Below are 15,604 nucleotides of genomic sequence, written 5' to 3'. Positions count from 1 at the left end.
TTTATTTATTTATTTGCATGTTCTTTGTTCATTCCTTTTTTTTTTTTTCACTCTGACTTTCTTTGCTGTATGAATGAGTCAATAATTTTATTTTAATGATTTTTTTTTCTTTGTTTAAAGTGTAACTAAAAGGCAAAACTTTATTTTTATTTTTTTTTTCATTTTGGATAGCGTATAACTTCTATAGATATTTAAAAATTCCTTTATTCTTGCTGTAAGTAGTAAACTGCACAAGTGTCCATAGAGATTTACAAAGTACCAGTTTATAGACTTAAAGCGGAGTTCCAACCACAATTAGCATTTTTTAAATGTATGTCCTTTCATCCTGCGTTTTTATAATATAAATCCGGTCACTTACTATTTTACAATCTGCCGCTGATCCGCATAGTTATTCAAAAAAGATAGTTTATAAAACTATGTCCACACCGTTGTCATTTTGCTTGTGGGCATTGTGAAGCCCACAAGCACTTACTTCCTGGAAGTCTTGGATGGGGAGTGATAATTGGGTAGCGCACTGCAGGGCTGGACTGGGACAGAAATTTGACCCTGGACTTCATCCAGACTGGCCCACTTTGACAGGTCTCTCCCATGACGGCCGGACAAATCCCGCCCCCCCCCCCCCGGCCACCCAAACCCCCTTTCCTCCTTCACTAGCCACTAGCCGTTCTACTTTATTAGAGTAGAACGGCTGGTACTGGTACTCTTATAGGCAGTACCAGTGGGGAAGCTATTTCACCCGGGGCAAAGAATCAGTTTGGTGCCCCCCTTATGGGACAAGATTAGGCAGAAGTGAGAAACTCCCAGGCCATAGCTGTTGAGTCAGCTGTCTGTCCCCTCCCCCTATGATCCTCTGTCGTCGTCCCTGCTCCTCTGGTCCTCCCCCTGCTCCTTTGTTCCCCCAGGTGAGCGCTGCGGGGAGGGAGAGACAGAGGAGCGGAGGGGGGCGGCAGTCCGCTGTCACTGAAGCCGGCCCACTGAACCATCGGCCCACCGGGAAACTCCCTGTAGTCCCAATGGCCAGTCCATCCCTGGCGCACTGCATCCTGGGAAATGATGACACACAGGGAGATGATGTCAGAATCCTAGGTGAATCCAAAGGCAGATTTTGTGGGACCGCATAGCAACAGGCATTTCCAGATGAGTAAAACATTTTTTTATTTTTTTTTGGTCTAATGAGCACAATAATGAAAAAAAAAATTGGGATGGAAACACCACTTTAATTAGCAAAATTGAGAGTTTAAACTTTAGCAGCATTTCTTCATTGGCAAAAAGTGTCAATTTTTTTGGTGAAATCGATTCAGCCTCAATCGCTCCGCTCCTACCTACTCAATTCTGTTTCAGCTCAACAGCTGTGCAGAGCCTTTAGAAATCTAGAGCTCCTGCAAACACCTCGCTACCAACTGGCTGGGTATGATAAATATTAAATATGTCTATGCAATATTTAATATTTACCCAATAAAATAGAAATTTCAAAAATATATTTTTTGGCTTACACTTGATAAAAAATTTACAAAAGGACTATAAATTCGCCTTGAACTAAGTTGCAGTGAGTGGCACAGGCTGTAACATTGCATGTCAAAGTTATAATTTACAGTCTATATATCCTGTTCCTCCAGCCATGTTCTCATAAAATGTCAGATCTCACCCCAGCGTACGACTATTTAAAGTGGAAATACAGCTGCCTGACTGCAAAACGTTCCTGGAAATTGCATTGAAACGCCGATGACAGGGTAGTAATTATCATATCCAAATATAGAAATGAATTTCGGGAACATGAATTATTTTGTACTACTTATGCAATCAGATGAACTACACCTGTTTTCTGATATACTCATTTATATGGAGAGCATCCAAAACTGCATATTTAATGATAACCTGTGCAGTTCTTAGGAGGTTCCTAAAATAATAATCATTCTTGGGTAATTATACATCCAGCTAATCTCACCTAGTGACACCCAACATAATTTCTGCAACAACAATCAAGGTAACTAGCACGCAAGGTGTTCTAATCAGTGGCGGTCCATCCACACGGGGCGCCGCCTCCCTAATCCGTGCGCCTGGCCCCTAATTTACATGCAGGGCGCTAGATGCATGGATTCCAATGGGAGTTTTTTTTTTGTTTGTTCCGGTTTAATTTCGAGCATGCACACTGGGATACCCCCACGGACGGCGCATGCGCAGTTGAAAAAAAACGTCATTTACGTCGGGTCACAACGTATTTACATAAAACACACCCCCATCACATCCATTTGAATTGCGCGCCCTTACGCCGCCAAAGATACACTACGCCGCCGTAACTTACGGCGCGCATTCTTTGAGGATACCAAAAAAAAAGTAAGTTATGGCGGCGTAGTGTATCTTAGATACGCTACGTCCGACGCAAATATGCGCCGCTGTACGTGGATCTGCCCCTGAGGCTCTAAATGGCTTAAAAAAGGGGTGGGCCCGGGGTGCACCCACTTGAGCGACAATAGCAAATGTATATTCGCTATTGTATTCCGGCTTCTCCTCCCTGCCAATCACGGCTCAGGAAGCGAGTCCTAAGACCCGATTGGTCGAGAGGAGAAGTGCTCCTATTGGCCGCCAAGAAGGAGAAGGGAGGAGACGCAGAGGCCCGATGCCAGAGAAAGCCTGGGACCTAACCGACTGCCGGGTGGGGGTTGGCGGTGGACGGATTGCCTATCCCCCCAACAAGTCTGGTCTATAGTGGCACCACCTCCTGACTTACAGGATTTAAAGTATCTGCTTCTGATGGTGCTAGATACTACAGCATACCTTCATAGATCTATTGGATTCAATCCCTCAACAGGTTATGGTGTGTGGTCATAATGTTATGGCTCATTGGTGTATAAACGGCATATAGCATTTACTTGGCCCTTGCAACACAGAAGGTAATAAAAAAAATAATCTGAGATCTCTCGTGCATGTTTATATCTTTCCTAAGATAAGCTTTAGACATTTTGTTATTATGATAGTTCTGATTCTGTATCTATAGCTTAATCTGATTGTGATTTTATGTGAGTTGCCATAATATGCAAACAACGTCATTTATTTATTTGCATGTTCATTGTTTATTCCTTTTTTTTCACTCTGACTTTCTTTGCTGTATGAATGAGTCAATAATTTTATTTTAATGATTTTTTTTCTTTGTTTAAAAGTGTAACTAAAAGGCAAAACTTTTTTTTTTTTTTATAGCGTAAGGGAGGGGTTATAACTTCTGTCATATTTGTTTGCCATCTGTGTCTCAAAGGGGAGATTTCCTTTCACTTCCTGTCCCATAGCCAAAACAGGAAGTGAGGGGTGATGCCTCCAACGTGAGGAAATGCTGGTGAGTCGCAAGCGTTCCCAGAACTAGTTCCTCCATTGGAATATATCCCCTCTATTACTGCTCCTGGTATCAACCCAAAATTGATGATCGTGGTAAAAAGGACTAATAGAGGATGATTATCCCAAATGGGGGGGACACAGAAAGCAATGAAACCAGACAGGTGTTCTGTTTTCTCTCCACTCTATCCAAAATTTAAAAGAAAAAAGTTTTGCCTCAAGTTATAATAATCTTGTAACTTTTTATACCGGTGTTTATAACGTTTTTTTTTTAACCACTTGCCGACCGCGCACCGTCATTATACGTCCACAAGGTGGCTCGGCTGGGCGAGAGCACGTAATATGACGTCCTCTCGCTCGCCCCCGACTCCCGTGCGTGTGCCCGGCGGGCGCGATCGCCGCCGTGCACACGTGATCGCTCGGTACAGAGCGGGGACCGGGAGCTGTGTGTGTAAACACACAGCTCCCGGTCCTGTCAGCAGGGGAAATGCTGATCTTCTGTTCATACAATGTATGAACCGAGGATCAGTGTTTCCCCTAGTGAGGCCACCCCCCCACAGTTAGAACACACCCAGGCATACTTAACCCCTTCCCCGCCCCCTAGTGTTAACCCCTTCACTGCCAGTGGCATTTTTATAGTAATCCAATGCATTTTTATAGCACTGATCGCTATAAAAATGCCAATGGTCCCAAAAATGTGTCAAAAGTGTCCGAAGTGTCCGCCATAATGTCGCAGTACCGAAAAAAAATCGCTGATCGCCGCCATTACTAGTAAAAAAAATATAATAAAAATGACATAAAAATACCCCCTATTTTGTAAACGCTATAACTTTTGCGCAAACCAATCAATAAACGCTTATTGCGATTTTTTTTTACGAAAAATATGTAGAAGAAAACGTATCGGCCTAAACTGAGGAAAAAAACAGTTTTTTATACATTTTTGGGGGATATTTATTATAGCAAAATGTAAAAAATATTCATTTTTTTCAAAATTGTCGCTCTATTTTTGTTTATAGCGCAAAAACTAAAAACCGCAGAGGTGATCAAATACCACCAAAAGAAAGCTCTATTTGTGGGGAAAAAAAGGACGCCAATTTTGTTTGGGAGCCACGTCGCACGACCGCGCAATTGTCTGTTAAAGCGACGCAGTCCCGAATCGCAAAAAGTAGTCTGGTCTTTGGGCAGCAATATGGTCCGGGGGGTAAGTGGTTAAATTATATAAAGGAGACAAGGGATTCCCAAAGCACCAGGCTTTGCATAAAAGACGGCTAAGAAGAAGTAGCACATTTTCAGTCATAAACGTCTCTCATTGAAACTTTGAGCTGAGCATTCATTTCTCTGACTCTTGCAGTTGTGTGTGTGTGTGGTTTTCACCTTGATCTGTCACTGTACATAGGCTTTTTTTTCAATATTCAATCGGTAGAGAGAGCAGTAACCCTAGAGTGACACCTTCTGAATGGATAAAAGACAAGATAATATTCACAGGCAATATTCCAAGTTTTCCCTAAAAAAAATAGAGTACTGTACATGACATCGGGGGTGTTCTGGACTGCAGGTATATTGCACCAGTATTTGAGTTGTGGTCCCTTTTAAGGGGGACAGTTTAGAGACTGGGCTGAGTACTCAGGGGTGTTCACCCATGCAGGATGAGGGGTTTCAGGGTGATCTGTTTGAAAGAGAGGACTGATTGTCATCGCTCTCTTAGTTAATAACTTATTATTAGGGACCCCGGAATTTTGGGGGTTCAAAGAGATTTGGGTGGGAAGAACCTCCAAACCCCTACTGCCAGGATACTGGTCTCGAAGAGGTTAAGCCCCAGGCAAGAAGGCTTGAAAAGCAGCAGAGGGAAATCGGCACCTATGTCAGGAAAGTCGAGTGGAGAGAGAGGCTCATAAGCTGTGATTAAAGCGTGAGCTCTCAGACAAGCTGAGATGCTGGTTGCTGACCTCCCCCCCCCCCCCCCCTTGTGGCCTGTCTGACACCCTTACCACGAAGGAGCCCAAACCCAATACGAGGCCAAAAAGATTGGTGGTGAGCCAGTTGTATAGTTTTGTGGTACCAGGACTTTGGACCGTTGATTGGTTTTGGTAGATGTAAGCTATTGTTGTTTACTTTTACCAAACCGGGGCTGGCTGTCATTCCTAAGCTACTTTAGATCAATAAAATATATACACACATTGGCCCAGATTCTCAAAGACTTACGACGGCGTATCTCCAGATACGCCGTCGTAAGTCCGAATGGCCGCCGTCGTATCTATACGCCTGATTCATAGAATCAGTTACGCATAGATTTGGCCAAGATACGAGCGGCGTAAGTCTCCTACGCCGTCGTATCTTGGGGTGCATATTTACGCTGGCCGCTAGGTGGCGCTTCCGTTGATTTCCACGTCGAATATGTAAATGAGCAAGATACGGCGATTCACGAACGTACGTACACCCGTTGCAATTAGTTACGCCGTTTACGTAAGACATACACCGGCGTAAAGATAAAGCAGGTCTCTAGGTGGAGCAGCCCATGCAAGGTATGGACGTCGGAACAAGCGTATCTTTTTACGTCGTTTACGTAAGTCGTACGTGAATAGGGCTGTGCGTAGGTTACGTTCACGTCACAGGCATTGAGCCGGCGTATCTTTGGGCGTAAATACGACGTGATACTGAGCATGCGCGCGCATGCGCCGTTCGTTCGGCCATGCATCTACATGGGGTCACGCTTAATTTAAAAACAACACGACCTGCCTACTTTGAATTACGCCGACCGATTTATGCTACGCCGCCGTAACTTAGGATGCAAGTGCTTTGTGAATACAGCACTTGCCTCTCTAAGTAGCGGCAGCGTAGCGTAAATAAGATACGCTACGCCCGCACAACGTAAAGCCGCCCTACGTGAATCTAGGCCTATATTGTCAAAAGTATTGGGACGCCTGCCTTTACACGCACATGAACAGTGTACGAACATCTGTTTGTACAAATTATTGGACTGGATTACATCATCCAACATAAAACCAGTAGGCAATAATATCAAATTTATGTCAACATGTCCCGTACCTTGAGTCCAATATATTCTGTTATGCCTCTTACACACAACCGATTTTCCCCGGCAGGAAACCTGCCATAATAGCTTTTGGCCAGGAATTCTGGCCGTGTTTATGCTCCATCACAGTTTTCCCGACAGGAAAACTGCGGGAAAAAAAAGAACATGTCTTCTTTTTTCCCGCCGGTATTTCCGGCTGACTTTTTCCCATCGTGAAAAACCGGTCGTGTTTATGCTTTTCTGAGGGGAAAAAAAACGTGCTTGCTCAGAATCAAGTATGAGACGGGAGCGCTCGTTGTTGAGATAGCACATTCGTCACGCTGTAACGGACTAAAAAGCACGAAGACTGAAAAGCGCGAATCGTCTCTCACCAAAGTTTTACCAACACGAGGATCAGCAAAAGCAGCCCAAAGGGTGGCGCCGTTTGAATGGAACTCCCCCTTTATAGTCCCTTTTGGACGGAGGTTATTTGGCCTGAACGTGTGTATGCATGGCAGGCCTGAGAGGAATTCCGTCAGAAAAAAAAAACTTTTTTTTTCCTGCCGAGAAAAACAGTCGTGTGTACAGGGCATTCAAATGTTTTCCTGTTGTGTTTCAATGTTCCACAGCTTGCATAAAATATAAAATCATCAAAGAGAGTTTGTTCCCGAGGGCAAATACATTAAAAATATATAAAACTTCTGCTTGCTTCTAGGGGTTGGGAAGCCAACAGAGAACTAGTCACGTAGTGCTCTAGGTGGCGGTGGGGTACAGTTCAAACGAGGAAATTGGGAGTCATGTGGCTTGTGCCAGGCCAGTTTTAACCATTTCCTGAGATCTCCCTATTGTTAAATCACTATGGAGAAGATGATTATGGACTTTAGGCAGTATTATTCTTCTGTATATTTATTAATTTATTATCCATTATAAAACTCTTTGGTTGCCTGGGGGTGTAGCGCCGCACCGCCAACTACGCTGCTATTGTCCTGCACTTCACAATGAGGCTTGGCTGTATATATTAAGTGAATTACTGTTACGCCGTATCCCATTGAGAACGTCCTATTGATGACGAAACGCGTCTGGAAGGACGTGCAGTGACGTCACCACGCTAAGGAGGAAGGGCTCCTAGAATCTGCCGGCCGGCACTTTCGTTATATGCTGTTTTTAAATCGATGTTTGTGAGTACACTTACGTTTTTAACCCCTTAACGCCCCCGCACGACTATTTACGTCCGCACAATGGCACGGACAGGCAGAAGGGCGTATATATACGTCCTTGCCTTCTAGCGGGTGGGGGGTCCGATCGGGACCCCCTCCGCTGCGTGCGGCGGGCAGATCCCCTCGGGGAGCGATCCGGGACGACGGCGCGGCTATTCGTTTATAGCCGCTCCGTCGCGATCGCTCCCCGGAGCTGAAGAACGGGGAGAGCCGTATGTAAACACGGCTTCCCCGTGCTTCACTGTGGCGGTGTATCGATCGAGTGATCCCTTATATAAGGGAGACTCGATCGATGACGTCAATCCTACAGCCACACCCCCCTACAGTTGTAAACACACACAAAGTGAACACTAACTCCTACAGCGCCCCCTGAGTTTAACTCCCAAACTGCAACTGTCATTTTCACAATAAAGAATGCAATTTAAATGCATTTTTTGCTGTGAAAATGACAATGGTCCCAAAAATGTGTCAAAATTGTCCGAAGTGTCCGCCATAATGTCGCAGTCACGAAAAAAATCGCTGATCGCCGCCATTAGTAGTAAAAAAAAAAAAAATTATAAAAATGCAATAAAACTATCCCCTATTTTGTAAACGCTATAAATTTTGCGCAAACCAATCGATAAACGCTTATTGCGATTTTTTTTTTACCAAAAATAGGTAGAAGAATACGTATCGGCCTAAACTGAGGAAATTTTTTTTTTTATATATATATGTTTTTGGGGGATATTTATTATAGCAAAAAGTAAAAAATATTGCATTTTTTTCAAAATTGACGCTCTATTTTTGTTTATAGCGCAAAAAATAAAAACCGCAGAGGTGATCAAATACCACCAAAAGAAAGCTCTATTTGTGGGGAAAAAAGGACGCCAATTTTGTTTGGGAGCCACGTCGCACGACCGCGCAATTGTCTGTTAAAGCGATGAATCGCAAAACCTGGCCTGGGCATTTAGCTGCAAAATGGTCCGGGGCTTAAGTGGTTAATAAATGCCAATTCTTTTGAAAGGAATTATGCTATGGTGCACCTTCTTTTTCATTTTCATTATTGGATGAGCCCGAGATCGTACCTGGTGTGTTTTTTTCCTGGGACCTGTCTCCCTCTTAGATCCTGTGAGTCCACAAAGGCCACGGCTGGGCTATAGCCGACTGTTTAGAAAGCTTGCCCTCTGGTAAGCGGCCTCACATTTCTGGTGAAGGGATCACTTCGATATGTCATTACCTGTCACTTTAATGGTGTGAATTTCCAGGACCTTATATTTGCATGAACTGTATCTAACGGAGATCTATGCTGATGAAATTTCTGTTTATGGACTTGATTCATATCACATCCTGATAGTTTTTACTATTGAGTGTTCTGTGGCGCGGCTTTGTTTTTGTATTACTTTCTGCTCTGTGTATCGCACGCCAGCTGCTGCCTATTTAGTTGCAATTTTGAGTCTATCAGCGCAGTTTTTTGTTTTTCCAGAGAACTAGTCTAATAACTGCTTTTCCAAAGACTATGACAACTGAAACAACTACTGCGGAGCGAGCGCGCTCTTACCCAGGCACTTGTGAAGAGTGTTGCATAGATTGATTGATTACGCTGCAGGAAATAAAGGTGCCACCTGCCTAGCTAGGGGTATGTGAATCACAAGACCACCTGAACAGAATTAATCATTCTTTGGCAAATAGGGTTTACATATGCGTATTTAAACGGTTGGCTGATTGCCTTTTAAAAAAAACAGATTGGGGTCCTAATCAAATCATTGGCCTAGGCCCACTAGTGTGATGAAGGGTTCCTAAATATCTGATTACACTGTTGCAGTTCAACTGGTTGTAGTTATGGTTTTCTTACTTTTTATTAATTTCTCTTCATATTTTGTATTTTTACAGATGTCTGCGACTGAGAGCCCCCTTGCCAGTATCAGCACCAACATCACTGGTGAAGCTGCGGAGACGATAAATCCTTACATCACACAATGGAGCATTGCTCTCCTAACCATCATCCTGGCTTTGGCCACCTTTGGAAACTCGCTGGTTCTTTTCACCCTCCTTAGGCGGCGGAAGCACAATGCCCTCATGCACACCTTCATGATCCATCTCTGCCTGGCAGACTTGGTGGTGGCTTTTTTCCAGGTTTTGCCACAACTTATCTGGGACATCGTTGACCGATTTCCAGGTCCAGATTTCCTGTGCCGCTCAGTAAGATATCTTCAGGTTGTTGGGATGTTCGTATCTTCTTACATGATTGTGGCCATGACCTTTGATAGGCATCAAGCTATTTGTCGACCTATGATGACATTTAAAAAGGGTTCCGCTCGGTGGAATATCCCTGTCTGCTTGGCATGGGGGGCATCTGCAGTTCTCAGCCTTCCACAGATTTTTATTTTCTCAAGAACAGAGGTCCATCCAGGAGTCTATGACTGCTGGGCAAGTTTTGTGCAGCCATGGGGTCTCAAAGCTTATGTGACGTGGATAACTTTGGCTGTCCTCATCCTGCCAGCTTTGTTTATCACCACATGCCAAGTCCTGATTTTTAGAGAAATTCACTACAGTATGCACTTGGGGACAGAAAGGTCGCCGGGGTCAAGACGAAAAGGAAAATTGGTTAGTGGGACGAATGGCATGCCGCCAACTTCAGATTCCGGCGTGACAAAAGCCATGTCCAAGACTGTGCGAATGACCCTGGCCATTGTACTGATTTACGTGATATGTTGGGCGCCATTCTTTATTGCTCAGCTGTGGAATGTCTGGAATGAAGGTGCAAATGGTAAGGTATTATTATTTTACCTTATTTTATTTATTTATTACAGGTACTTATTTAGCGCCATTAAAGTGGATAGAAACTAGGGTTGTCCCGATACCACTTTTTTGAGACCGAGTACAAGTACCGATACTTTTTTTCAAGTACTCGCCGATACTGATTCTTTTTTTTAATGTCATGTGACAGTGGCAGTATTTATTTATTTATTTTTTTACAGTGTTTTTTTATTTTTTTTTATAGGGGGGGGGGGGGGAGTGGTTTGTCAGTGCAACACTATTTATTTATTTATTTTAACAATTTTGGGTTTGATACACCTTCAGTGTTGCAGCAGTGTTCCCTTTCTATCTTTCTCTTCCCCTCCCCCTCTTTCTCCCCCCCCCTCCTAACCCCTTCTCCCCCCCCCTCCTAACCCCTTCTCCCCCTCCCCCTCCCCCCCTCTCCCCCTCTCCCCTCTCCCCAATGAAGTCCGTTTCTCCCAATCCTTCAAATCCCACAATGCATTGCTTTAGGAAAAAGTAAAACACGTATATACAACGTGACTGAAACTCCTGGGGTATTTAGGTATGCATAACTATCAAATAGTCCCTGATAATATGACCCCACTACACATACACACTCTGTAACGAGCGATTGCGGGTGCCGGCACCAGGGGCGAGCAGGGGGCGCGCACGCCCCTAATGGCTGGAATGCGAAATGACGTATACCTACGTGATTTCGCGCAGCTAAGCCGACCTGCTAGTTATACGGCGGCTGGTCGGCTAGTAGTTATGTAGCTCACTCCTGAACTCTGAACTTTTTCTCTATCTTATCTTCATAACATTTGGTAGTCATATCTTCAAAAATTCTAAGAAATATATACATTTTTTTATTAAAAAAATCTGGTCACCTTACCATATACCCTTGTGTCAATTAGTGCTTAATCATAGCCTACAACAAGGCAGGTCTTTTTAACAGAGCAATACAAGAACTAAACATAGAATTTGTAGCAGAAATGGAGACACAAAGGGGTGGGATGAGAACCCTGGGAGCATGCCGTAGCTGGTGAGATAAACTTTTGATCACTCTTAACATCTCACTTCCTGAAGCTCTCTGTCCTTGGCTGTATTCTGGGAAACTGACATCTGTGACAGGAAAACAGCCAAAAAGAAGCTTCAGAAAAACTGAAAGAACGTGAGATAAACTGAATTTTTACTAATGGTTATGCAATGGTATTTTCAGTTAAACGATAATATTTATAGCTTTAGTATAATTTATTACTAGTCCTGTTTACTAGTGTTGAGCAGAATACGCCATATTCGATTTCGCGATATATCACGAATATATAGCCGAATATTCGAGAAATATTCGCTAAATTCGAATATTCGTGATATTTTATCGAAATGAAATGTTTGCGAAATTTCGCTATTGCGAATGCGAAAATAATTGCGAAATTTCGACAACTGCGGTAGGAGCACTCTGATTGGCTCAGAATATTCGTGATATTTTATCGAAATTTCGCAAAATGCGAATGCGATATTTATTGCGGAATTTCGACAACTGCGGTAGGAGCCCTCTGATTGGCTCAGAATATTCGTGATATTTTATCGAAATTTCGTAAAATGCGAATGCGATATTTATTGCGGAATTTCGACAACTGCGGTAGGAGCCCTCTGATTGGCTCAGAATATTCGTGATATTTTATCGAAATTTCGCAAAATGCGAATGCGATATTTATTGCGGAATTTCGACAACTGCGGTAGGAGCACTCTGATTGGCTCTGATGCAAAAGAAGGGCGGAGAAAATAATCGCGCGATATTCCGATTGCCGAATAATCGCATTGCGATTTTTCGGCAAGATAAAATGATTGCTTCAGCTACTCGGCCCAGGGTCTCTAATCATACCAGCAATGCTTTTAGACGTCGATGGAGATCTCTAGGATGTGATCTGTTCTAAAAATAAAATTGAAAAAATTTGAATATTCGGAATAGCGAATATTCACCGCGAAATTCGAAATATATCGCGAATACTCGAATATGCCATATTCGAGCGGAATATTCGCAATACAAATATTCGTGAGCAACACTACTGTTTACGGCAGTTACAACATATTGCCAATTATTTTCAGGACTGTCATGTGCATTTTACAGGAATATGTGTAGCTGAGGTGCTGAATTCAACTTATCAATAAATTACGATTGAAGAAGATCAGACAATTTCTAGTGGAGTACAACGGCTGTGGTGGGGATGCTCTTATATACAAACATATTGCTGCTATAAAAGGGAGGACCTCAAGTTTGGAAGCCATATATACAAAGTCCAAAAACTTTTAAAGGGGTTGTAAAGGTAAATGTTTTTTTCACCTTAATGCATCCTATGGAAACAGCACTACAAATCACAGCAGACAGTGGGGTGGAATGCTGACGCGTTCCACACTGGGGTATCAGCGCTTAGTCATAGCTATGACTAAGCGCTGATACCCCAGTGCGAAACGCGTCATCTATCCACCCCACTGTCTGCTGTGATTTGTAGTGCTGTTTCCATTTTTTACCATTAAAAGCAACTTTTTAAGAATTTCGTGGAAGTGCGGCTGTCCAGTCTTTTCTCCGGTCTTCGCTTTGTGCATTGCCAGCACCCACGCTTCTGAGAGGACACTGATTGCTGAGTGCACTCACCTAGAGCGGCAGTTTCCCTTTTCTCTACCTCATTCACGACCTCCCTGGCCTGAGGCCTTAATATTGGAGAATAAAGGAATGTCCACACATAACATGCATTTTCTGCACTTTGGTGTCACGGAAATTTTTGAAGTTACAGTAGACATCACATTTGACATACTGTCCGAATACTGTGACGCAGAACGCCACAGGAATAGACATTCTGTAGCTGACATTTTTGTGCAGAACGCAAGCACATATCTGTGAAAGCCATCTTCCCTCTACACATACATTCCTCTGCTTGGGAGCACCACAGAGTTGGGACCACTTCCCCGTGTATATCAAGTCCATGGCATTAAGCTTCCATAACTTCATCCAGGATCCTCAGCTGAGGATCAGGGGGAACAAGGTGCCCTCTTTTAGTATACCATTGTCTCTCTCTCACTATCCTTTCTATGGCTCTGCCCAGCCTGGCACACTCCGAGATAGTACACTTATTGGCAGGATTCCACCACTGCTCACTCTGTCCGGGCCTCCCATACCTTGCCTTGAACTTCAGCCCTGCAAAGGGCCCTTAAGATGAATACATTTTAGCAGATCTGGGTTGTCTGGCTTCCATGCCCCATCTACCGAGGCCCCTGCCACACTGGTATTTATAGGGCACTAACCCCACCCATTACATCACTAAAGAAGGGATTTCTCTCAAAGGGGAGCTAACGCCCAATTACAACTATTCCTAAACATAATATTGGGCTGGATTCACACCTATGCAATTTTTGTGCTTTTTGCATTTTGCAGATTTGCACTACAGTCCATTTAACCACTTAAGCCCCAGACCTTTAGGCAGCTAAATGCCCAGGCCAGGTTTTGCGATTCGGCACTGCGTCGCTTTAACAGACAATTGCGCGGTCGTGCGACGTGGCTCCCAAACAAAATTGGCATCCTTTTTTCCCCACAAATAGAGCTTTCTTTTGGTGGTATTTGATCACCTCTGCGGTTTTTATAGAGCGACAATTTTGAAAAAAATTCAATATTTTTTACTTTTTGCTATAATAAATATCCCCCAAAAACATATATTAAAAAAATTTCCTCAGTTTAGGCCGATACGTATTCTTCTACCTATTTTTGGTAAAAAAAAATCTCAATAAGCGTTTATCGATTGGTTTGCGCAAAATTTTTAGCGTTTACAAAATAGGGGATAGTTTTTTTTTATTTTCTTTTTTTTACTACTAATGGCGGCGATCAGCGATTTTTTTCGTGACTGCGACATTATGGCGGACACTTCGGACAATTTTGACACATTTTTGGGACCATTGTCATTTTCATAGCAAAAAATGCATTTAAATTGCATTGTTTATTGTGAAAATGACAGTTGCAGTTTGGGAGTTAACCACAGGGGGCGCTGTAGGAGTTAGGGTTCACCTAGTGTGTGTTTACAACTGTAGGGGGGTGTGGCTGTAGGTCTGACGTCATCGATTGTGTCTCCCTATAAAAGGGATCACACGATCGATGCAGCCACCACAGTGAAGCACGGGGAAGCTGTGTTTACATACGGCTCTCCTCGTTCTTCAGCTCCGGGGAGCGATCGCGAGGGGGCGGCTAGAAACGAATAGCCGTGCCCTCGTCCCGAATCGCTCCCCGCGGGTTTCCGACCGCCGCATGTACCGGGGGGGGGGATCCCGATTGGACCCCCGACCCGTGGAAAGGCAGGGACGTACATGTACGCCCATATGCCTGTACGTGCCATTCTGTGGACGTACATATACATGCGGCGGTCGTTAAGCGGTTAACATGGTTTCCTATGGAACACGTTCTGTAGTGCAAAACGCAAAAAGCACTAAAAATGCATAAATGTGAATCCAGCCTAATTGGAACAGAGCCATCTCTACTAAATGTCCCCCCTTCAGTCCAGGGACAAATGCTTATTTTTGCCTAGAGTAATAGGAAAAATAACTCACTTATTTTATCCCTCAGTCCACGGGTAGTTGGCACCACCTCTTCTTTCCAATGCTTCGGGTTGTTAGCAGGCCCTGGACAGCCTCACTTACGATTCAGTAATTTCACAGCTGTAACCGCTGACCAGAGTGCTGAAGAGAAGAGGCTTTGGGTGACGTCACACTTGGCAGAACCAGTAGCATGACTGCAAGGGTGTCATTCTGGTCTCCCTGTAAGGGGAGCACCACCACCACCAATATACGGGGCATTTTCCTAATATCCTCCAATAGACTAATATTAGCAGGGGTTCCCTGAGACCTGAAAATTACTTCAAGAGTTTCTCTGGGGTAAAGAGTTTGAGAGAGACTGCCCTAAGCAAAAAAATTGCAGTTAAGCCTTGGGGTTCAGGGAGAGCCCCATTGCATTGGTAATGTTTCTATTTCTCAGAGTTCAGCTTTAAAGCGGGGGTTCACCCTATCGACCAAAAAAAAAAAATTTTTTTTTTCTTTTACCTTAAAATTAGGCATTGTAGCGCGAGCTACAGTATGCCTGTCCCGAATTTTTTACCCCCGTACTCACCTTGTAGTCGTCCATCGAAGATACCGGGGAATGGGCGTGCCTATGGAGACGGAGGATGATTGACGGCCGGCTCTGGCGCGTCACGCTTCTCCGGAAATAGCCGAAATAGGCTTGGTCTTCACGACGCGTGCGCATAGCCTGTGCGCAGGCACCGTGAAGAGCCGAGAC

At 43.9% G+C, this 15,604-nt stretch overlaps 1 protein-coding gene across 3 annotated transcripts in view; it reads left to right on the top strand.

Annotated features, from left to right (window-relative positions):
• AVPR2 (arginine vasopressin receptor 2) overlaps nt 1-15,604 on the top strand; it is a 203,589-nt gene that overhangs the window by 169,515 nt on the left and 18,470 nt on the right. For all 3 annotated transcript variants that reach the window (XM_040322994.1, XM_040322993.1, XM_040322995.1), the window contains one exon: nt 9,421-10,297. In XM_040322994.1, coding sequence (XP_040178928.1) covers nt 9,421-10,297 — 877 coding nt within the window. The remainder of the gene's footprint in view (nt 1-9,420; nt 10,298-15,604) is intronic.

Source organism: Rana temporaria, chromosome 9 (genome assembly GCF_905171775.1).
Source record: "Rana temporaria chromosome 9, aRanTem1.1, whole genome shotgun sequence".
In the NCBI taxonomy this organism is placed as follows: domain Eukaryota; kingdom Metazoa; phylum Chordata; class Amphibia; order Anura; family Ranidae; genus Rana; species Rana temporaria.
The sequence above is the reverse complement of the archived record's forward strand: the minus strand, read 5'-3'. Positions and strand labels throughout refer to the sequence as shown.